The sequence below is a fragment of the Emys orbicularis genome, chromosome 6 (assembly GCF_028017835.1).
Source record: "Emys orbicularis isolate rEmyOrb1 chromosome 6, rEmyOrb1.hap1, whole genome shotgun sequence".
In the NCBI taxonomy this organism is placed as follows: domain Eukaryota; kingdom Metazoa; phylum Chordata; order Testudines; family Emydidae; genus Emys; species Emys orbicularis.
In genome coordinates this window covers 43961343-43986868 of record NC_088688.1, presented here as the reverse complement: position 1 = coordinate 43986868, position 25526 = coordinate 43961343, and the positions used below count along the sequence as shown (strand labels likewise).

At 42.2% G+C, this 25526-nt stretch overlaps 1 protein-coding gene across 1 annotated transcript in view; it reads left to right on the top strand.

Annotated features, from left to right (window-relative positions):
- The window catches only part of CMYA5 (cardiomyopathy associated 5), a 42808-nt gene extending 19709 nt beyond the window's left edge, over positions 1–23099 (top strand). The window contains exons 6-12 of the mRNA XM_065405884.1: positions 56–205; positions 2839–2985; positions 8127–8274; positions 16384–16517; positions 17962–18061; positions 21286–21462; positions 22847–23099. Of these exons, the coding sequence (XP_065261956.1) occupies positions 56–205; positions 2839–2985; positions 8127–8274; positions 16384–16517; positions 17962–18061; positions 21286–21462; positions 22847–23099 (1109 nt within the window). The remainder of the gene's footprint in view (positions 1–55; positions 206–2838; positions 2986–8126; positions 8275–16383; positions 16518–17961; positions 18062–21285; positions 21463–22846) is intronic.
- Positions 23100–25526: the final 2427 nt, after the last annotated feature.

The following is a 25526-nucleotide window of genomic DNA, read 5'->3' as shown; positions in this document are numbered from 1 at the left end:
AGTTGATGTGGTTCAATATAAGCAGTATAAATAACTACCAAAGTCTATCTTCCAGTTCCACAGACTCCAAAATTGCTACCTCAGGAACCAAACTCTGCTACAAGCACGTCAATTGCAATCTATTGGACTGTGAGTGAAGGAGACGTCATTGATTGCTTCCAGGTGTATTGCATGGAGGAACCTCAACCAAACAAAGATCAAAGTGGTATGTGACTGAACCTGCATCTCACCAACATTAGTTCAATATCTCAAATAAAATTATATCTAAAATGATCCTTAAAAGATGTGGCTAAGCTATTGCTATATAAAGGGGAAGAGCACAATATGACTGATACTGAAGAGTTAATATTAACAGTAGTAAGGACAGATAACGCTGCAGATACAGATCTCCACCTCCAAAAATCAGGTGCCTGATTATGGATTTAGGGGTCTGGATTTATGCTCCCAAGTTGGAAAAATGTGTTCAGTGGTAACAAAGCAGGAAAAACTCAGCAAAAATGCAACATTTCAACACACAGGTACAGATTTTTCAAAATGGCACAAAAATATTTTACTTTTTAAATATGTGAATTTGAGGTGCAATAAAGAAGTTTGTACAGTAAAAAACCAGACTAGTAATAAGAATTATTTAAAGTATTTGAATGTTGCTTAAACGTTTTTTGTAAGATGTGCAGCAAATTAAATTCATTTCTGAGAGATTTAGTTACACAAGACAGAAATGAAGCCAAGATTCACAAGTGTTTACAGCTGACGTATTACTAAAAATTTGGGGTCCAGTCCCTCAAAGCATTGAGTGCTCTGATATCCGTTGGACTTCAATGGGAGCTGAGGGCACTCAGCACTAGGGCTGATCTAAGAGTTAATCAGATCTTTTTTTCAGTGGAAAATTGGGTTTCCAATTAAACAAAATCTTCCAAAGAAAATGTCTGCTTTCAGGAGTGGTGTAGCCATGTTGGTCCCAGGATATTAGAGAGACAAGATGGGTGAGGTAATATATTTTATTGGCTCAACTTCTGCTGGAGACAGACAGACAGACACACACACACACACACTTCTTCTTCAGAAGAAGAGCTCTGTGTAGCTCGAAAGCTTCTCTCTCCATCAGAAGTTGGTCCAATAAAAGATATTACCTTACCCATCTTGTCTCTACTTTCAGGAGAAAATTTCAGTATGTAATTGAAAAAAACAATTGCCCCCAACCAAAAAGTTTTCAATTTCGGCTGAAAGCTAAGATTTTTCTTTTCAAAATAGTGTCCCAGTGCCTCGTGGGAATTTTAATCTGGGTGTTTTACACTTACATTCTCCTTTATAGGCCAGGCTCTCTGGTTGGACTGTATCTCCCATGATGCACCACAGACAGGGATTCCTATGATGCATGCCTTTACTAAGAGGGAAGAAGGAGATGTTTTCCACCCAGAGAGCAGCCATACTACAACTCCTGTGAGGCACTGCAGCACCAATTTAACTGGAGATATTTTGGTTTGTGATTAAATTGCCAAAAAGTCTAAATTTTCTGTGGAAAGCAAACAAACAAAGTCATTTTTGTCTAAATTTCCTAAAGAAAAACACTCATCTGTTTCTCAAACATCTTTACTCAATGCATTGCAAGAAGAACTTAGCACATTTGCCTGTAGTAATCCCTTTGTATCTTAACTTTGCTTTTCTGCCGTTTTATTTGAGAGTGAATGGTAAAGAGTTAAAGCAATTTAAGTGCTAGAATATCTCCACATTAATTAGCCGAGGGGGTGCTGAGCTATCTCCAGAAATGCAATGTGCACTAAAAGGCCAACTGGCAATTAAATTTGATGGTGCCCACCAGTGGCATTGGAACAATTTGTATAGTGGGGGTACTGAAAGCTATTGAATAAAACTGTAAGCCCTGTATATGATGGAAACCTCTTCAAGCCAGGGGGTGCTGCTCAGGGCCGGTGCAACCTATTAGGTGACCTAGGCGGTTGCCTAGGGCGCTAGGATTTGGGGGGCGGCATTTTCTTTGGCGGCGACCGCAGCGGCTGGTTCTTCGGCTGCCCTGGTCACCGCCGGCATTTAGGTGGAGGGAGCTGGGGCAGGGCGGCGCGGGGAGGGCTGCCAGCATCAAGTAAGGGGGGGCGGCACGCAGGGGAACTCCCCGCCCCAGCTCACCTCTGCTCCGCCTCCTCCCCGAGCACGCCACCCCGCTCTGCTTCTCTCCCTCCCAGGCTTGCGGCGCCAAACAGCTGATTGGCGCCGCAAGCCTGGGAGGCAGAAGAAGTGGAGCAGCGACGGCATGCTTGGGGAGGAGGCAGAGCAGAGGTGAGCAGGGGTGGGAAGCTGCCACACAGCTCCCCGGGTGGGGGTGGGGAGCTGCCGCGGGGGGTGGGGGGGGCGGCTTCAGGGTGGGGAGCTGCCGCAGGGCTTGGGGAGGGGGCGGAGCAGAGGTGAGCTGGGGTCAGGAGCTGCCGCACGGCTCCCCGGGCCGGGGGGGGAGGTGGGGAGCTGCCGCGGGGGGGCGCCTCAGGGCGGGGAGGGGGCGGGGAGCTGCCGCAGGGCTCGGGGAAGGGTGCAAGGTGGAAGTTTCGCCTAGGGCACAAAACATCCTTGCACCGGCCCTGGTGCTGCTGCACCCCTAGTTCCAGCACCCCTGATGACCACAAATAAACCTTCCCATTATCTCCTTACTCTGCAGAACTCATTTAGTTCCTTCTTGACCATATTTTTGTGGCAAGTGTTATGCCTATTGTATACAAGCCCCGATATGATCAACTCCTGTTTGGTCAATATAAGAGACCCTAAACCATACAAATTGTTTCTAACAGGTGTGCATTTCTCTAATGACCTGTATGTGTGTGCTTGTACTAGCCTTGGTAGAAGAATACAGAGTTACAGTGAAGGAGAGTTACTGCATTTTGGAAGACCTGGAGCCAGATCGCTATTATGGTGTGTGGGTCATGGCTGTGAACTATACAGGATGTAGCTTACCGAGTCACAAATCCACTTTCAGAACTGGTAGGTATATTTTGGCATTTAAAGATTAGATCTCAGTTCCTGAGACAGTATTAACTAGACAATGCTATTAGAAACGTAGAGAAGTGTTTCAATGATTCCATCCACTAGAAAATAGGCAAGTCACATAGTTTCCCCACCTGTAAAATGACAGCAATGTATTTACCATATGTGAAATTTGAGAAAACACAGAATTTAAAATGTCCCCAATCGTGACGTGTACTTGAGGCATTGGAATGGAATGATGATAGTTCAATTTCTGACTCTGTCGCACATTCACTGTGCGACTTTGGGAAAGTCGCTCAGTCGCTCTGTGCCTCGGTTTCTCATCTATAAAATGGGGATGATATTGATACTTACTTTTTCCCCACCTTTTTTCTGTCTTGTCTATTTAAATTGTAACCTCTTGGGGGGGGGGTCTCTTATTATGTGTATGTACAGCACCTAGCACACAGAGGCCCTGGATTTGGCTGGGGATTCTAGGCACTATCATGATACGAATAATAAATTATAATAACGGCAAGTAATTAGATAAGTATTATGTATTAGCTTCATTTGACAGATTAGGAAACTGAGGCTCAGAGTTTGTGACTTGCTTTGGGGGCACCATGATCTAGCAGATTAGGCATAGGTTTAGGAGTCCTGTGTTCTAATCCATGTTCTGACACTTACTTTGCTAGATGGCTTTTGTCAGATCATTTAAACTCTGCAGGATGAGGAGGATTATTTAATTTCCCTATTGGTAAAACATGGATAATGATATTTACATGCTTTATAATGAAATAATGTTTATAAAGCAACAGTATTATTGAGACCACTTGGTGGAAGCTGTGGCTTTGAGCCCTGTGCTTAATCCACTGGGCCACAAAGTCTTTGGATCCTCCTCCGTCTCATCCTGTGGCATGTTAAGTCATAGTGGATATTTTTTACCAAAGATTTTTGCAAAAAAATAACTGGAAAAAAAGTTCAGACTTCCCAAATTTTGTGAAAACCTGCAGTTTTGGGGGTGCAAAATCCTTTACATTTAAATGGCCAAATGATTCACATGAATTTTCACAAAAAATGTTCCACCAGAGTTTTGTCATGACCTGATCTCTAACCTCTCCAAATCTGGCTTCTGGCAGCTAAATGTTATTTTTGGCGTCCGGCTATAGTGAAAATTAGTTGTTCCAGCTGGAAAGTCGACATACTTTTCACAAAATCTAAAGTTTTTTAAAAGGCTAACTCTTTGGCCTGTTATATGTTTGATATTGTTTTATTTATGCCTGTCCCTTTTGGAAGCTGGATGATTTTTTTTATATGAACTATTCACTCTGCTTCCATCTTTTGGTCACTGCCCATCCATCTGAAGAGGAACTCCCTCTGGAGTCCACTGATGCTACATTCTTGGGCTAGTGGTAATGTTGTATAGTGGAAGATACTATATCCCCCTGCCCTCTCAGACACCTAGGGACTGCAAAATTATCACTGACAATAGAAACTAGTTCTCCAGGGTATCAGTTCAGGGAACGACTGCTAGGTCACAAGGCTGGAATATTCAGATCCTTTAAATCAGAGGTTTTCAATCTATGGTCCGCGGACCCTTGTGGGGTCCACAGACTATGTCTAAGATTTCCAAAGGAGTCCATTCACAATTTTTTATGGGTCTGCAAATGATTCCTGTCTATCTTGCCACTTAGGCAAGCTGGCATTTGCGATAGATGGTCCCTTACACCAAAAATCACAACAACGTTCAGGTTACTCCCAGTCCCAAAGGACCAGTCACTTACCTTAGGACAATTGGACTTTAGATCTTACACTGAAGACAACGCTTGTAGCTAGTCCTATAATAAACTAACTAAAGATGTATAAACTAAGAAAAAGCAAAGAGAGTTATTCCCAGTATTAAAGCAGATAAACATGCACACACAAATGAGTTACAGCCTAGGGCTAACCCAGACTAAGCAGCTGCGGATCCCTTGCTTACGCTTAGAAATGTTTGCCCTTCAGAGTCCAAACAGCATAGAGATAGTTTCTTTGTGTTAGGGATTTTTATTGCCTTCTCCCCCAAATTCAAGCTGATGGGATGAGTTCACACATTCGCCTCCTCTTCATGGGGTGAGGGAGGAATACTATTAACAAAGTCTTTGTTCTTTGATGTTTCACAATGTCTCATTTGGTTACAATGGACCTTCTTGATGGACAGTACCTAACACCTTCTGTAGGAAGCCAGCATTTTACATTAATTAATGTTTCATTCTTGTTTGATTTATACAATTACAGAGGTTTACAATGCAAACCCTTAATATAACCTTATAACGGGGTACAGATGTTATAAATGAGATGAATACATGCAGCTTCCTACAAGCGTTTCACAAAGTCTAAACACGAAACACATTTTTATAACTGTAATACCTATTTTAACAATACTAACACACAGGTGAGCCAGACTGGTTCCCAGCTATATATTGGTCAGTCTTCAGTTGATGCCTATGGGCCTTAGCATGAGCTGGCACCTGGTCTGCCAGCATCACACTGTTGCACAGTTTAATTCATAAAGTCATGGGAGTAAAAAAGTCAAAATTGCTGAGAACTTAAAAATTGGATAGTAACAGACTGCATGATTCAGCCTTGTGATATTCAGAATAAAAAGAGCTCTCAACCCTGCTTGTACCTGCTTCCATCACCTCACACTAACTCTACAGACATTTTAGGTTTCAGAGTGACACTCAGAGTGACCATTATTTCCTCCTTGAAAGCTCTGGAAAACAGGCTGAGCCTTATAACATCCTGACGGTCACCAAACCTGGTCTATTGTGGGCCAGTACGTGGGACAGATTATCAGCTGGTATAAGGTGGCATGGCTCCATTGACATTAATGGAGCCACACAGAGTTACAACAGCTAAGGATCAGGCCCACTGACTTCTTGTTTTGGCGTGACGCTTCCCAGGGTACCACCACCTGCCCTTAGCATAAAGCAGTCTTATCTGTGCCTGCTGTGGATCAGCTCCCTGAAACCACAAGCCTCTGGCAGCACAAACACTACTTTCCAGCTCCCCCACACCCCTGCCCCCACATTACAAGTTAGTGATAGGTGCTCTCCAACCCCCGAGTCCTCTGATCATTCCCTTATCTCATAGACTCATAGACTTTAAGGTCAGAAGGGACCATTATGACCTTCTAGTCTGACCTGCACAATGCAGGCCACAGAATCTCACCCACCCACTCCTGTAACAAACCCCTGACCTATGTCTAAGCTATTGAAGTCCTCAACTTGTGGTTTAAAGACTTCAAGGTGCAGAGAATCCTCCAGCAAGTGACCCGTGCCCCACGCAGCAGAGGAAGGCGAAAAACCTCCAGGGCCTCTGCCAATCTGCCCTGGTGGAAAATTCCTTCCCGACCCCAAATATGGCGATCAGCTAAAACCTGAGCATGTGGGCAAGACTCACCAGCCAGATACCCAGAAAAGAATTCTCTGTAGTAACTCAGATCCCATCCTATCTAGTGTCCCATCACAGGCCATTGGGCATATTTACCGCTAATAGTCAAAGATCAATTAATTGCCAAAATGAGGCTACCCCATCATACCATCCCTTCCATAAACTTATCAAGCTTAGTCTTGAAGCCAGATACGTCTTTTCCTCCACTGCTCCCCTTGGAAGGCTGTTCCAGAACGTCACTCCTCTGATGGTTAGAAACCTTCATCTAATTTCAAGTCTAAACTTCCTGATGGCCAGTTTATATGCATTTGTGCAATATTACTAGTATTACCTGCTGTTCCCAAAGAAATAGTTTACATCAGCTTGCAAGATTCAGCTCAGGATCACCACATTGCTTAACACCACAGCACTTAGTCTTGTTTTCACTGTAAATATATCTATGTTTATTATCAAAGAACAGAAATCACAGTGATATTATTTTAGGGACTGATATTAATATTATCCCAGAAGTGTTAAATTCAGATCTTGGTAGGCTCACATGATGCCAGTACTTCATGTAGTGGAGAAAAGTTTGTAGAGAGAAACTGAGTGAGTAAACAAAATCACTTTCAGCCTAGAAAATAAGACCTTGAATCTGATAGGCAAATTCAGTACATTATTTCACACAATATTCCTTTGATCACTTGCAATCCGTGTCCTCCTTCATGTACATTTTTCTATAGGTGCAATAGGGTTTGTAGTCCTTGAGTTTAGGCCATAGGGAAGAGAAATGTACTATTAAATTTTGGTAGCTGTATTGCAACAATATACTGGACACAATTAAAGCAGCAAAGTTAGCCCTTTGCTACTACTCAGTTCTTCTGCATCATATTAATTTTTGTTATACAGTTGATGCAAGGGCTACTGAAGACAGAGCTGTGGTAATCTAGGTATAACCAGACCCTATGCTGCTTCATGGGTCTATTCCTTAAAGCACCACAGAAATGAGTGAAAAAAGTGTTCGAGATCATCTAAATCAGTGGTTCTCAAACTTTTTTACTGGTGACCCCTTTCACATAGCAAGCGAATGTGTGGAACCCCCCTTATGTAAAAAAGTGTTTTAAATTTATATTTAACACCATTATAAATGCTGGAGGCAAAGTGGGGTTTGAGGGTGGAGGCTGACAGCTCGCGACCCCCCCCCCATGTAATAACCTTGCGACACCCTGAGGGGTCCCGACCCCCAGTTTGAGAACCCCTGATCTAAATTAACTTGTTAAGGAAACTCTGAACTGCATGAATTTACATAATGATTTCTCATGGGTTCTTTCTGGAGGGATTGAACTTGGGTCCTTCAGCTCCAAAGCATAGGGCACTATCATTTAAACTACAGAATAAACTGCATGTAATTCTTACTACTTTTTTTTTTTTTGTAATGAGATGGGTAAAGTAAAGTAGTAAAGTGTTTTTCCTGTTAGCATGCCTCCTCTCCCCCCCCTCCACCCCCCAAAAAAGATAACAGGGGATGGGAGAACATTATTGTAGTGGTGTTGTTTACAGTTGTTTCCACACACATTATTTCCATCTGAGGAAAAATGATCTTTCTACGCTAATTCAGTTTGTTTTTTTAGGATTGGTGACATATACGTTTTGTGGTTGTCTTTTCATTTCAATCTGCCTAGCATATATATTGCAGTTGCTGTAGCATTCTTCATAGTACAGCTAATACATCATTGTGTTCACAGCACCCTCTACCCCCTTACTAAAGGCAGAAGACTGTACTGTGTGTTGGGACACTGCCATCATCCGATGGAGCACAGCCAACTCAGAAGCAACAAAGTCTTTCACACTGGAGTACTGCAGACAGTACTCTCCTGAAGGAGAGGGTCTCAGGTCAGTCCCTAAGGTTTGAAATGTGGATGGATGAGATTAAATAGAAGTTAAGGAGCACTTTCCAGATCATGGATTATTATATAAGAGATTATTCTGTTTGTCCTGAATTACATAAAGAAGAAATCAGCTTCTGGGCCAGATGCTAATCTCTGATATTAGATCGGGGGAAACTAGAAATATCATCATTTTATTCTGCTAAACTAATGAACCCATTTACTACAGACCCAAACCTGAAGTCCTTATGCAGTCTTTACTCAGGAAAAACTTCCATTGAGCTAGTCCTCAGTTGGGAAATAAAAGACATTAAGGGGCAAATTCTACCTCCTCCTCTTCAGCTATGGAGGCCCCCCCTCCTCCGCAGCAGAACCAGTGCACTTGTTTTGCACAGAAAAGGGCAGGGGCTGGGAAGTCTGTATGTTTGCTTAAAAAAAAAAAGGATTAAGAGATCTGAAAATCTGTTGTGGGGGTTCATCACTAGAGCATAGCAGAAGGATTCATTCATGTGATTTCTTTATTAAACACATCACAAGTATTAGTACGCTAGTGGTATGGAGCTTTCCTATGTTAAATTGTAAGATTTACAATTAGATTGTAAGCTTTCCTAAGACCTGATCCATCAATGAGTTCTGTGTGGGTGACCGCCTGGTGATTTCAATCAGGCTTTATGTTGGCACAGGGGTCTGTCTGTGCAAATCATCTTGCTATATCAAAAAAACTTGCGTTGTAAGATCCTCAGGGCAGGGACCTAGTTTGCTATGTATTTGTGCAGCACCCAGAACAATGGGGCCCCAGATCTTGAGTGGGTTCAGATTCTAGATATTCTTGCAATGCAAATAATAATAATTAGTAATACATGTACTCTAAAAACTACAATAACCGGCATATCCAAATTGTGAGTGCACGCAACTTATAAACCATTTCTCCTAGGAAAATAAATAATAATTAATCATCACTAATAAATAACCTTTACTACCCCACCCCAAAAAAGGCCCCCCACAGAAAAACAAACCAACTCTTGGATTGGAGCTGGTTTGGAATTTTTTGACAATTTTTTGGGTCAGAAAATGCCAATTTATTGAAACCAAAACGTTTTGTGGCAATGTACAGCTTTTGACTGAACTTTTGGGAAAAGTTTCTCAAGTCCAGGATTTCAGGAGGTGAGGAGAGGAGGGAGACCCACCCCAGAAGAGTCCAGTGATGAGGTCACTCACCTGGGATGTCAGAGACCCAGGTTCAAGTCCCTGGTCTGAATCAGGCAGAGCAAGGACTTGAACCTGGGTTGCTGATGTCCCACATGACTGTTCTAGCCACTGGACTATTGGCTATTCTGGAGTGGAGCTATTTCTCTCTGTTTTTTCACCAAAAACACTTCAAAGGGTCTTTGTTTCATCCTGACATGGAATGGGTCCATTTTCGAAATCTCAAATGTTCGTGGGTCGGCAAAACCATTTCCCACCCAGCTCTCTTACCATCCGTCACTTCAAACACAGTAATGATGGCACTGAGTATATATGTTGTCATCATCAAGGCTCATATTTGTCAGGTGAGGGTAATAGACAGGTTCCAGTGACATCAGCACTGTCCCAGACTGCACTGACTTCAGTGTGTGTTCCCCATAACTGATCAGTATATTTTCTGTCCTCTTGTACCTGCCCAAAGGATGGCAACAGAGAGAATGAGGAAAAAAAACAGGCCCCTCATGACCTTCCAGCCCCACATGATGCAGGGACAGTAAGGAAGACGGAGGTTTATACAGAGGGAAGAGCCCATTGCCCAAAGGCGTTTGGGGGAATAGTTTAATTGTTCTTAAAAATAACAGAAATGAATTAGGTGACACACAGAGGCAGTTGGTGATAGTCTCTAAGGAAAAGGAAAAACAAACAGGATAAATACATTTTAAAAGAATATTTAAATAGCCTGCAAAAAAAGTCAGTACCCATGTGCCAAATGTAGCCCCCCGAGCTTTACAATGTAGACCATGGCTCCTTCTGATCTTTAAATAGGGAGTTGAGGCCTGCATAGACTAAATGTGCCAGCACATGATGCTTTGTCTTAATCCAAGCAGGAGGAGGAACAGGAGTTCTGCATGGCTGTCCCTGGTATGCAGGCAGCTGCAGTGTGCTCAGTTTCATACAAATTTTATGAGGCCCTTGAATTCCAGCCAATGTTGTCTTCAGTTAGGCAAAATGTGGTTGCTCCTGACCATACAGTACATGTTTACTCCAAGTTTACAAGTTTACTTACAATTAATTGGAATAGCCTCTATTCTGCTCAACAGCAAAGCTGAAAATGTTCAGTTTTCTGTCACTGGTGAGCAAAATAAGTTCAGTGTGGAGCAGTTTGCTTGTGTGAAGATAACTGTGCCTACAAAATGACAGAATTGACTGACCCTCATTGTCAAGTATGCCTGTGCAAAATCTGAACTGTTCATGAGTCTATATATTACTGAATCAAATTGATATTTTGGCCTTTCTGTGGGTAGAAAATAGCTTTTCACTGTGACCAGAGTGAAATTTCAGAAAGGACAAAAAATAAAAGCAAACAGGGAGTACATTTGACAGACACCACAGATCTTGGGGATATGCCAAGCACAGGCCATTTACACAGCGAACCTGTATCTCTAGTCCCATCCTGTTTTGCTCCAGCTCCATGAAGCCCAGAAGCTGCAGAACCCCCTTTCAAGGGAAATCCAAGAGGCAGGCCTCTTGGATTTCCCTTGAAAGGGGGTTCTGCAGCACCAATGGGGATCCAATGGAAAGTTAATACAACTGCTGGCGTGGCCTGGGCATGGTGGAGGGAGCAGAGAATGAGGGAGGAGACATGGGGAAGTAGTGGGCAAGTTGGGGGTACAGGATGCGAATCACACATTCCTGCTGGTATATGGAACTTACCAGGAAAAGGTAATACAGTCCTAGGCTACATTAACTTCTCTGCATATATCCTTCCACCACAGACAAGGGGGGTCTCCAATGCACCACAGGGGGCTGGATCAGGTGCAAGGATACAGGGCCTACACGCAAATGGTTGTGGCCTCCTGCAGGTTCCAGGAGATCCACCAGGTATGTGGACAGGATCACACCCTTTCCTGTGGAGACAATCCCCACTCCCCAATGGGAGAGTTGGGGGAATCTCTGCAAAGAAATCGGCACAGAGATTTTTCTCCCCAAATGTTCCCACCCCCTTCAACTTTTCATCCGCATGCATCCCGGGATGATTTAGTGCAGAACTTTTTTAGTTCTCTGACAACAATCAGTCCCTAACCTTGCTATTGTGGTGGCTGAAGATTTCCTACTGGCTGTGTGTAAACTCATGGAGCTCCTCCTCAGACATCCTTGCTTTTCTTTAATCCTTTTCCAGGCTAAGTGGGCTTGAAATATTTCTTTAGATTTCTATACCGCTGCTATTTTCTCACAGTTCTGCTTTTTCTGGGTGGAGAAGTCAATGGAGCTGTGGGTGGAAGATGGAAAATTTAGAGAAATATAGTCCCGGGATTAGCTGTGTGGGCTGTTCAAATAGAAACCGTGAGAAACCTGAGAGACAGAAATTAATATGTTGTGAATTCATAAGAAGTGGAAATAATTGTGTTTGTGTTTTCCTGAGTGAATTTAATCCTTGTGATCAGTGTGAGATAGACACCCCTAGAGACTGAAATCTTCCATCTATGTGTAGAATAGCAGGGCAAGCATCCCTGCCCATTGCCTTGCCAATATGTTTGACTCCTAAACTGGAGGGGACAACCTCTAGCAGCAAACGAATAATACTGAGTCTCCAATGCCCATTCAGTCTTGTTGAGACTGCCATGAAAAGTGACAATGAGGGGCCAGTTATGGTGACGATTTGGTGACATGGACACCTGTCCAGTAGGAACTGGATTGAGACCATCAACTCCTTTCACATAGACCACTTACTGGCAAAGCTTTCCCTCAGCACCACTGATCTGTGCTGGATTTCAGCTGGCATCCTGATGCCAACTGGAACCTTCAGATGTCTATGCAATACTATACCTATCTACTGGCAGGAACACTAGCCTGGTAGAGGATGGACTGCTTTGCTTGAGGCCACTCTCAGAAGTACAGTCTCCATAGAAAAGATAGGTCTGGGAATGATCTAACAATGTTGTCCAGTGTCGAACAGTGCTGTGGAGATGTGAAAACTTGTGCATGCTGAGCAGTTGCATCTGCCACTGAAGTGAATGGCAGTTGTAGGTGCTCAGAACCTCTGACAATCAGCCCTAGGTGGCTCAAGATGAGCATCCCAAAACAGTCATTCAAGATTAAGCAATGCTTGTAAAAAAAATTGGGCCTAAATGATTTGCATGCAGTCACTGAAGAAGAGCCTGGTACTGTTTTCAGTTATACTAGCGCAATTCAAACTCCTTTAAGAAGGGTGTAGATGGGCAGATAAGCAGGCCTGAAGCACGTGGCACAGCTGGAAATGGAACTCACTGGCTCAGTTTTCCACCTCATCCCTTCCCCCAGCAGCCAGACCAAAAGGCAAGGCATTCAAAGACATTTCTTGTTTGGGACTCAGCTTGTTGTGAGTCTGGAGCTGGCTGAAATTAACTGAGTGTTGCAAATGAATGTCCATCTTGTTGGCTTATCCTCTTTCATTAGTTGGCACCAGCAGGGATATTTTTTAAGCCTTAATCTCAGATAAAATTGATGGGCTCGTATGCTTAGGAAGCTCAAAGCTAGCTAAAATAGGTTACTAGGCACAGTACCTTACTGGCAAACCTGATCACTGTTTTACTGATAGGTCCAGTCTGAGTCCAGACAACTTTGTGCTGCTATTAAATCTGAGCTGTAGCTGAAATATTGCACTCTCATATTGAGATGGGCCCAAAGCCGAAATTCAAATATCCTCAGACTTGGAGGACATCCCAGTCTGAACTTGATGGCTGATCCTACTCTGAACACAAACTGCAGATCTGAACGCCCCTGCACTATGAGAAGGTTTGGCTCTGACTCAGGATGTGAATGTTGCAGCTTGCTCCCCTCTCTACTCAGATGGACGTGTTGTATAGCCTTTGGTTAGGCTAAGAAGCCATCTCAAATGTTATGATATAATTATTCTGCAATGGGGGGGGAAAGGACACCTCCTGTTTTCATGGTAGGGCAGTGACTTTTGTGGCATCTCATAGGGAAAACAGGAAGGCATTGTGCAGAGGAAATCACTGTGCTTGAGAGATTTTGCCCATTCATTAGGACAAGCAGTTTTCTATACAGGTTTCAGAGTAGCAGCCGTGTTAGTCTGTATCCGCAAAAAGAACAGGAGTACTTGTGGCACCTTAGAGACTAACAAATTGAAGTGGGCTCTAGCCCACGAAAGCTTATGCTCAAATAAATTTGTTAGTCTCTAAGGTGCCACAAGTACTCCTGTTCAGTTTTCTATACGTCTCCTTGTAGCTCGATTTTTAGAACTCTTTTAACTGCTTGAGCAAAATGGCTCCTTTCCAGTGTGTTCTGCTTCTGTCACAGAACTTTTAACGGAGAACTATGAAAAATAACTTTACCTGCAAAAACTGTTGGGGTATCAGGACATTATAGAGTGTCCCAGGCTATCTTCCTACTTTAAGTAAGTGTGGACAACTTATTTCAAAGCTTTGCAAAACTCCATTCCTGCCTGAGTCTTGGCTGTCTCTCCTTTCTTGCTTCTTTTATTCTACTTTAGCCTGCCTCCTGCCTGTATTATTCTTGTACTCTCATCATGCCTTTTTCCATGTTGCTCCTATACTCAGACCAGTCTTTCTTCTCTATGAGACCACCCTCTCTTTAGTCATCCCTCCTCTAGTCACACTTCTCCCACAAAGCCTTTCTGGAATAATCCACCAATATGATTATTCACCTGCTTAAAGCCAGGCACATGCTTAAGTACCTTGTTGAATCAGGGTCTTTATCACTTACTTGATAGTGATACAGTCTGTCAATCTCCATCAACTTTGGGTTACCTGATTCTGCATTTACTGCATCTCTTTTGGGATTTGCATGCTTATTTCTATAACAAGGTTTGGCTTGGTCCTGATGAGCTTAAAACCCCCCACCCTTTGAAGTTCACTCAGATTGGAAACATCTTTGAAGAACATAATGATTTTTTTTCTCAAATTTTCATGACAAAAGGCACTGTAAAACGCATACAATGGAGAGGTGAAATAAATCGCACATAGAGTGCAATCCTGCAATCTTTATGGACACAAAGCTCCCTTTGAAGTTAAAGGGAGTTTTGCCTTCATGAAGAACGTGTAAGGACTGCGAGATTTTGCTCATGCTGATAAACAAGGCTCAGATGTGCATGTGAAAATCCTAGTGGAAGAGCACTGATCATTCTTCAGTTTGTACTGCTCTCTGGTGGGACATCTGCAGAAAAACAGTTTAGATAAATTAATAATAATGGACTTGCATAGCAAACTGCATTTGCCTGTCTGACATGCTGTGGGATCATAGAAATTAGAGATGGTAAAGACTCATTGGCTAATCTAGTTCCATCCCCCTGTCAGCGCAGGAGCAGTAATTGTAGTAATGAGACCATTCTGGTCTCATTTTCAATGTCCCAAGTGAGGGAGTTTTCATCATTTCCCGTGGAGGAACCATTTTCATCTGTCCAATATTCAGACACCGAGCAGTTGGTCTAAATAGTCAGACTGGGTGCTGGGGAGATGCACAGTGGGAGCCAGGGTGGGAGGAATCCTCTTCCCCATGTTTCAGAAAAGTTGCAGAGCCTTTTTTTTATCTAGACGTGACACAGCAAGTAGAGAGAAGGAGGTTCTGTGCTGTGGTTGATCCCCAACTCTCTCTCCTCCCACCTTCCTTAAGCTGGCACACAGGGGTCTTGTTCAGAGTTAGGGTCCCCCACACCCAGCTCCTCCTTGTACAACAGAACCATGTGGTTCCATTGTGAAGGAACAGGCATGCAGAAGGGGGCAGAATTTGCCCCAAAATGTGCACACGCACGTGCACATTGTAGACAACAACCTATACTTACACTTGAAAACTGGGTAGCTGTATGGTATGTACAGACTGGTACTTGTGGGCAAAGATACCTAATCTGTGCAGGTAACTGCTAGCTGGGCACTCAGATACAGGTTTTGTGCATGCAATGGTGTATGTGCATTCTATGGGACTCCGAAAATATGGACCCAGAAAGTGAGAAAATGTTAAATTCAGCCCATGTTTCCATCAGAATAAAAAGTAAAGTTCATATTTTTCTAGACAACCCAGGTGCCTTCAAGGTCACTTCAAAGTGTCTGTGAAGTAGATCGAGTGAGTGCTGATTCTCTCAGTTTTCCTGGAGTGTGTAAAGGCACCGACTGTCGAGGATGTGAAGGCAGGAGCTTTTGAGGAATCATAAAGGGCAGGATTAATCAAAGTAGGACACTGTGCCAAGGCAGTTCTTCTACTGCTGTATCTTGCAAAGCTCGCCAGTTAAAGTGCACTGCGAAGTTAGGGGGGGACGCCAGCTCTTTTTGCTGAATGATGTGTGAGATAAGAGCCCACAATAGCATATGTGTGGTTCCCATGTATATTCAAAAAGTGGTATCTTCCACTCACAGTTGAAATCTGTATTTAAGTAGCCCGTCATACCAGCCATGTGTTCTCATATGCGGCTGTATTTATTGCAGGTTCTATTTGTTGAACTCGTTCATCTGGCAACATGGATGTTTTACTGGGCAGATCAATGAAAATTAGGGGTCCTGATTCTCCACTGCCTTGCACTTTGTATACTCACTTCCATCTGTGCAAGCTGAGCACAAAGTGCGTGTAAAATGCTACTAAATCAGATTAGTTGAATTTCACACCTGGTTTACATAGGTGTAAATAACTATATAAGGTGCAAGGCAGTAGAGACTCAAGTCATTTTAAAGCCAGTAAAACGAGGGAAAATGTCATAGGTAAAACGGCAAAATCCGTCTGTAATCTGAAGAAAAGAAGATCTGTCTGTCTGTCTATGCTTCCATCCAACCTCAGGTTTTCCTACAGTGCCCATCACTGTAATATCCAAGTATAGTATTACGTAGCTAAAATGGCTTGGCTGTTTGTATAAGAGATCATTTTCATTTGATCATGATAGTTTTAGTATGCATTTTCAATTGTAAAAATTGTTGAATTTTTCTAGATCTTTTGCTGGAATAAAAAAGCCTGAACTGCAAGTTAATCTGCAGCCCAATGTGAATTATTTCTTCTATGTGAGAGCTGCCAACTCATCTGGGACAAGTGAACAGAGTGAAGCCGCCCTCATCTCAACGAAAGGTAGATCTGCCTTTTCTGACATCAAAACAATGAGGTAGAGTAGCAGGGCACTCAAAGGTGGCATAATTGCCCCAGAATTTAATGCTGAAATTTAATCTCCAAAAGTAACCAGTTCATTGTGACATACTGGGCCTGCTTCTGATTTGACTGACCTTTAGTGTAAATTGGGAATAACTCAGCTGAATTTAATAGAGTTATGCCAGTGTAAAGCTGGTGTAAGTGAAATCAGGACCATTGGAAACTGTCCAGTGTTCTTCAGGTTCTGGAGTTTTGTACAACTCCTATGAATGTAAAACTCCTAAAACAATACCAAGTTCTGCCCTCATTAGACCTATGCAACCCCAGTGAATTCAACAGTTGACAGAAACTCATGTTTGCATTTCAGCCCTTTGTGTGCCTTACCTGGATATGTTTGGGGATCTTTTTTTACCTTGGCAAGACATTTCCTAATAGATTCTATTCAAAATTATACAGAATGGTCTGAAACACAACTAAAAGTTTGTAAGTGGATTTAAAAAAAAACCCCAAAAACTTAGTCCAGTGTTTTAGGAGAAGGTACATTATGGCAAGCTCAAACTTCAAGAACTGTGTTTTGAAAAATAATTGATTGACTTCAAAACTTTTTTTAATACCAGGGATCTCTGTGTTGCCCAAAATGTTTTTGAACTATCCTAAGCACTTGGGAGCCTTTACCTTCTTTGGCATAACATTACCCATTACTAATGAAAAAGATTTTGATGGACGCAGAACAGACGGTGGCAATAAAATTTAGTAAAGAAATGTGGAGAACAATTACAGCAACAAACCCTATGTACAGTAGTCATACAATTTTCCAGGATATCTTTAGTTATCTTATTTTTATTTTTGAATGTGTGATTGCCTATGGCAGATTCACTTGGAAGTCTATGTAGTGAGACCGTGTTTATGAGTGTGCTATTTTAGTGGGGAACTGGATCACGATAGTTTAGTAAAGAAAGTTATTAAAGTTCAAAACTACTGGGTTCCCCTTTGTGAAACTTTCATAGTTATGCTAGAAAATGCTACAAAAATAAAATTGGCTGTCAATGCTGGTAGCCACTGCTGCTCTTGCTGTATAATTATTTTATGTGTGGGAGGGTGAAGCAGGGAAAACACTGCTGATATAGGTATCGCCCTAATTTAAGGCTTACCACTTGCATACACCACCTCCTCCTTTTGTGAAAATAAGATGGATCCAAGCTGCCACGTTCAGATCCAGATCTGAATTACAAGAGAAGAGTAGTTGCGCTTAAGGATGCACTGTTTGGGCTCTGCCCTTCTCTAAGAGAAACTCATCTTGCTGCTGTGTCTTGTTTAGAAAAAAAGTAAATGTTGTTGTATTGTTTGGTATTTTGTGATTCATTTCAAATGAGCACTGTAGTCATCCCTGAATTGGTGTGTGTTTCTTTGTCATGAATAATAACAGGAACTAGATTTCATGTGATGAGTGACACAGGTCATCCTGCTTTGCAAGTGTCGTCCAATGGAACTGTGATATGCCTTCCTGAGAGAACTAAATTCACTGGGTAAGTATCAGAATCCTGAGCATGGAAGTTCTGATGTCTCAATATGGGGCCTGACTCTTCAGGCTTGTCTACACCCAGTTTTTGCACCAATGTAACTCAAATGGTAGAAAAAACATTTAGTGAAATTGGTGCAACACCCTGTTATGGTATAACTGAGTTTACACTCGAAGGCTGCACCAGTTTAACTAAGTTATTTTTCTACTGATTTAGTTAAATCGGTGCAAAACCTATGTTTGGTCAAGCCTTCATTGCCTTGTACCTTGTGTAATCTACCCCTGCACCAGGTGGATGCAAAATGCTTAATCAAATGGCAACATTTTACACCCACTTTTATATAGGGTGCAAGGAAGTGGAGAATTCTCCTTAAAAACAAAGAGAAACTGGACTTGAACTGCTTTAGGAGGGAAAAGAACACCTCTTCAATGAGAGCAAGAATCTGCCTCATCCTGCATAAGAGAGTGAGGCCTTGTCCGCACTAAGGGAGAGATCAATCTAAGTTACGAAACTTCAGCTATGTGAATAACATAGCTGAAGTCGGCATACTTAGATCTACTTACCCTGGGGTCCAGACTACGCTATGTCAACGGGAGATATTCTCCCATCGACTCCCCTTGTGCTTCTCGTGGAGTACAGGAGTCGACAGGAGAGTGATCTGCGGTCAATTTATTTGCTTATGACAGTTGATCTAAAAAAACCCACCTATAATAAATTATTATGGAACTTTAGAAAACACCTTGGGTTTTTTTTTTAAAACAGAGGTATCAAGGGAATGTTTCAGAAAAAATAGCACTGATGTTGTGATTTGTTATTGTATTATTAATTAAATTATTTGCATACTGGTAGCAACAACAGTATGCTAGGCACTGTCAATACAGATGATGAAATGGGCCAAATTATGTGGTTCAACTGGCATAAACAACCACCTTTATGCTCTCCTGTCCCAGTGCGGTCTCTGGTGTAAGCTAAGGCAGCCTGAAAGCTGTTCTTTTATGCGTGACAGTCCGTGGTCCTGGAGCGGTGCAAAGTAGCTGGCTCACATCAGTCAATTAGATGTGTAGTGCCTGTCCATTACAGCTCAAAATAATAAAACACTCCCCTCCCCCAAACCAATATTTGAAGGTTGGGAGAGTGGGATACAAAATACTATCAAAATATACACTTAAAAAATATTATATTCTAACTTTTAATATTAAGAGAGGAAGAGAAGGGTAACAAAACATTGTATCCTCAAATGAAGAAACCATCAAGCTGGCTTATCCAGATACCTTAATAAAATTGAGGCCAGATGGAAGAGAAAATACAACATATCAATGTCTATTAGTCTGATACCTTTTTTAATGTTGTAAAGAGGTTAAGGCTGCACTGAGAAACCTCCACTGAAAATTAAACTGATAAAAACATAAAAATGGCCATACTGGCTCAGACCAGTGTCCTGCCTTCTGACAGTGGCCAGTGCCAGATGCTTCAGAGGGAATGAACAGAACAGGGCACTTGCTGAGTGATCCAGTCCCAGCTTCTGGCAGTCAGAAGCTTAGGGGGACACCCAGTGCATGGGGTTGCATCCCTGACCATCTTGGCTAATAGCCATTGATGGACCTATCCTCCATGAACTTAGCTAATTCTTTTTTGAACCTAGTTATACTTTTGGCTTTCAAAAGTGTGTTGTGTGAAGAAGTATTTCCTTATGTTAGCTTTAAACCTGGAGCCTATTAATTTCATTGGATGGCCCCTGGTTCTTGTCTTATGTGAAGGGGTAAATAATACCTTCATTCATTTTTTCTACACTGTTCATGATTTTATAGACCTCTATCATATCCCTCTTTAATTGTCTCTTTTCTAAACTGACCTGTCCCAGTCTTTTTTATTTCTTCTTGTATGGAAGCTGTTCCATATCCCTAATAATTTTTGTTGCCCTTCGCTGTACTTTTTCCAATTCTAATATATCTATTTTGAGATGGGAAGTGCAGAACTGCCAGCAGTATTCCAGATGTGGCTATACCATGGCATTCTGATATTTTCTGTCTTATTATCTATCCCTTTCCTAATTGTTTCTAACTTTGTTAGTTTTTTGACTGCCGCTGCACATTGAGTGGATGTTTTCAGAGAACTATTCACAATGACTCCAAGATCTCTTTCTTGAGTGGTAACAGCTAATTTAGACCCCATCATTTTATATGATAGTTGGGATTATGCTTTCCAATGTGCATTACTTTGCACTTATCAACATTGAATTTTGTTTTATTGCCCAGTCACCATGTTTTTGTGAGATAAGAATTCAGAGAATAAGCTACATACTGGAGTGACTGGCTCTGCCCTTGTCTTGGCCCATGTTCAGTTCTCTGGCTCTCCAAGACCCTTTCTGTCTTGAAAATTGCCCCAAGAAGACCTGATTTGTGATTTTATTGCCATATTGACCATGGTTAAAAATGGCTGGTCATCTTACTTTCCTTTCATAAGGAGTATTCACTATTCTCTCTTTATAGCTCTCTCCTGTCAACTTACAGCATCTCCGTTAAAGTGCTACAGTGACACCGATGCAGTGTTTTAAGTGTAAACTTCCCCTAAGTCACCTAAGAGCCTCTCATTTTCAAAAGGGACTTCTGAGGGCTGGTCTGCACTAGAAAAGTTAAACCAGTATAACTATGTCAGTTAGGGATGTGGTCTTTTTGTTATACTGGTACAAGCCCTAGTGTGGATGCAGTTATACTTGCATAGAAGATGTTCATACAGATATAGCTTGTTTGGCTTCCTGAACCTCAGTAATCTACATTGGTACAAGCAGTTTTATTCCAACATAACCATATACATACTAGGGTTTTTTTTTTTCAATCTAACTGTACTAGTATAATAAAAACGTTCTAGTGTAGACCAGCCCTTAATGCCTAAGTCTCTTTTGAGAATGGGACTTCTAAATCAGCCAGGCACTTTTGAAAATGTTATTCTACATCCTTGTGTGTCTTTTACTGGACATCATATGGCTTTCTATAATGTTTAATAGTTTTAAATTCTCACAGCAAGTTTACCACAATGTGCAGGTAGAATCAGAGAGGATTTTTGCTAAAAGTAACTAAGCTATTTATGTTGAAAAGCTTCACTTAGGAGAATGAAGTTATTATGTAAGCAATATAAGATGCTGCCACATGATGTGACTATAAGCGATGAAAAGAACATTATGCAGTCACTATGCTGAAATACTGGCTTTGCTGTATTCTCTTCGTTCATAGAATTCCATCTGTCCTGGGTGAGCTGCTGCCAGCTCGTGGTCGGCATTACTGGGAAACCACCGTCACTGGCTGCAAAGGCTACCGGATTGGAATCTGCTATAGCTCTACACTACAAGGCAGCATCCTGGGGCAGGATGATACTTCTTGGTGCATATGTTGTTGTTCTACACAAACAAGGTAAAGCTGAGTGAGTCTAGGTACTTGCAAAGTTACATTTTTGCACATGGTGGAAGACATCTTTGTTTTTATTTCTTCAAATTTAAGTCATAATTAAAAATATACGCATAAAAGATAAAAATATGCCTATAAAAGTACTTGACACTTAGTCTGACAGCAGCTTAGCACATCCGGCAGCATTAAAAAACAAACATTTATCAGGCACAAATGACCCCAACCTAGCTCAACCAGCCAGTGGATGACGTACAGGGTTCTGGGGACATACCCTCAACCCGCTTGCAAAACCCTATCAAAAAGGGCTTTTGGAGCATGTGCAGAAGGTCACTTCTGGAGCACGGAGCAAGTTCCAGAGTCCTGGAGATCACTCAAAGCACACCCTGCCAGCCCTTCCACTCTTTTATAATGAGGGGGATCCAGCTTGAGTGCCCCTGTCGGCTGCAGCTGTGGCATGGGGAAAGGGACAGTCCCAGCTCACTTAGGGCTGTATAGGTAGGGCTATGATTTGTCATGGAGGTCACTGTGGTTACGGAAATCCTGAACATGAATCGAGTCAGTGCAATCTTGGAAATGGCTGTATAAAGACATTTGATTAGGCCCGAGTGGTGGTGTGGCTTGGCTCACAGGGTTCAGCACCACTCAGGTTTGGCCCCTCTGCCTCTATCTGCAGAGCAGTGGATGGGCCAAACCCAAGTCGTGGTGCGACCCTGTGTGCCAGGTTGCAACGCCCAGCAAGGGGAGCCGGGCCCAGCACTGTGGGACAGAACTGCTGCTGTGGGGTGAGAGCGGGGCGGGCTTGTTCTCCTTTCTGTGACTTATCTATTTCCCCCCACACACTTTTGGCATGAAATTTACTAAAAATTTCCAAGCCAAAATCGTAGCCCTATTTATAGGACATGAGTATACTACAGGTTCAAGTAAAGTGCCAACCTTTGGGGAGTACATTTTTTATTTAATCCTAAATCTGAGCATATTAGTAACAATCAACTAAATGCAGCATTTGAGACAAATAGGGCCTGATCTTGTGAGGCGCTGAGCATCCTCAAATCCCCATGACGCCATAACTGGGCCCAGAGGCCGGAAAAGAACGAAGGTGGCATTGATGAAGAAGATTAAAATGGATGTCTTTCTCCTGAGAATTCTTTGAAATGCTGAGGGGCTAGTGTAAGAGTTCAGAGTGTACAAGGTAGTATTGTGAAATAACGTCAGCTTAGACATGTAGTAAGTTTCATACTTCTCGGAGATCTCTTTCAGTGTGTGAACTGCACTGTGCAAAGTGTACGAGAGGCAGCAATTTGTTAATGGCTGGGAAATAAATGGTGGTAGTTTATTTCTGATTAATGGCATCATGGATTCCCATTTTGTTTCTATTTCCCATTCTCTATAGTTTCATTTATAAATTCTTCCACCATGGTGTAATGAGTGATGTTTACATGACGGAGCAGCCAGCCAGGGTCGGCATTCTGCTGGATTATAATGCTGGGAGACTTTCGTTCTTCAATGCAGAGAGAGGACTAGCTCTGTTCACCATCAGGCACAGATTTACCAATGCTGCTCATCCTGCCTTTGTTCTGGAGAAAGCTGGCGTACTTAACCTGCACACAGGAATGGAGCTGCCAGAGTTTGTGAAACACAGCTAATCTCTTGCTTTCAAACTATCCGGAAGACAAACCGTTATAATTTTTGGGGGGGCGGGGAGAGGATATCTGTTTTTCTCTTAGTGAATGTTACCCACACCATTCTCCCGCACATCAACGCTAATTGTAATTATACAAATAGCACTCTGTGCATGGAGAGGATAATAGACTCCCTCCCACTTAGTATCTTGTGGTATATATTGAGTTATTCTCTAAAGGAAAAAGGTGTATATTAGAACCGAGCATTGGGAGGGGGAAAGATAAATTCATGAACAGGAACTGCAGTCTTTACTACGATAAAAAATAATTACAATATTAGCTGAATTTTTTTACATTTGATGATGATCTTGTATATGAGATAAGTGCTTCTATCTTTGAGCTTTAGAAATCTGCATTTCTACAAAAATAAATGGGCAGAGAAAATAAGATCAAAGGGGCAACATTTTCAAGCCATCCCCAAACTAGCCTCCAACATTGCTCACACAAATTTTGAATCCATAGACTCAATATTTCCCATCCATACTGTTCAGACAGTCAGTTATCTGATTTGTGTGCACAAATGCCACTTGAAATGTGAATAGATGTTCAGCAAAAATATGCATGTGCAATTTTGGAGTCCAAAGTGTTGTCTGCGTTTCTGGTCCTAAAATTACTGCCTGGATGGATTAAAGAATAGATAGGGTCCTATAGCCTGCGACTCTGGAGTAAAATTGTCATCAACCTTCCTGTGAATTGTCCCTTTTTCATCTCTGACATAATTGCTGTTGCCTTTGATCTTACCTTACCCAGTTTCACACTTAAGTATAGAACTCCCCATAGATGATCTCCTTGCCTCTGCTCTACTCTGTCTTTTTGTCCCATTTGAGCTTTGTCTACACTAGCATTGGACCCTAGTTAGCAAGCTGCAATGCTTGGGAGCTATTGTGATGGGCTCACTAGACATTGCTAGATAAGAAGACAAAGATGGCATCGGAATATGATTAAACATTTGCCAGCAGATCTATATTCTGGTATTAACCATGGACAGTGTTAGATAGAACTGTATTTCAAAGCACTTTACAAATCAGTGCTATGGGCCCTTCCTCTCCCGGCCAAATTCATTGGTGGTGGTGTGAAGCCCTGTGACCCCCTGGTGTATATTGACCCTAAGGGATGGCAGGCAATGTGATGCATGCTGCCCATCCTTGTGGTTCCCTACTGGGCTCACTTCTCATCTCAGTTAATCCCCGGTACCCTCTGAAGTAAGTGGAATTTCACATGTCTAACTGAGAGGAGTTGCTGTTGAAAATAGTTTTTTAATTAATTACAATTTAGGTTTCTGCTTGTCAAGATCACAGTTGGTGTCCAATCTGCAGTCTATTTTATTTATGTTTTATTTTAGCAGCACCTAAAAGTGTACTAGAGGCTTCACAAAGCAATAGTAAGACATGCTCCATGTCCCATAGGGTTTACGCTCTGATTTTGGTGCAGTGACAGGTGTAACAAATACCCAGGGATGGACAAGGTGGGAATGACAAGATCACACAGTCATTTAGTTTAAGCCTGTGCACATCTCGATGAGTCAATTAAAAGTGCTTTTTTGCTTTAAAAATTATTCCTGGCTCACTGGGAGCATCCTGGAAGGAGTGCATCCTAAGGAGTCCTTTGAATTGAGAGAGGGATTCAGCTGGCTTGTTGGCTTGGGAGAGGGGAGAGTATTCCATGTGTGTGCAGGGGACGGTGTGGAAAAAGCCTCAGGATGTTTGGAAAAGTAACACACAAAGGGGGCACTGAAGGTGGTGATATTATCAGAGCTGAAGGGGCTGGGGGAGGTGGAAAGCAGAAAAATAGAATAGAGGGAGAGAGGCTAAGAGGCTAGGTCAGAGGTGTAGGCTGTGTGCATTCCTGGAGCTCCCAGATAGCCGATGATTTCACTGGAGATTTGAGTGCAGAAACAATACAGGGTTGAGCTTTTAATAGCTAAATTCAGAAAATATTTATGAAAATGAAACTAAATCTGCAAATCCCAGTTTTCCAGTTATTTTATCTGCAATGTCCTCTACTACTTGTCATCGCTGCATCCTTGCAGGCAGCTGTGTCCCACGAGCCAAGGTTAGCTTCACTCATCAGCAATGCCATGATGTATTGCAGGGTGGACAAATCAGGGTTAAGGAGAGCAAGAATGGCAAAGAAAACCAAAAACACATTTTGTGACAAACTAGAATCTTTCAGGCAATATTTACAAATGACAAAACAAAGCCTTGTTTATAACCATTCATTGTTGTGCAAGTAGCATTATAATAGTCCTTCTAGATCAAAGACTTTTTCAAAACGGTTCCAATTATACAAATACAGGATCTCTGTCTGTTTTGAAGGACTACCTGATAGGCTTCCCGGATGTACTGTACAATTCCAGTTATCCAAATTCCCTTTATCCAAAAATCCTAGTAA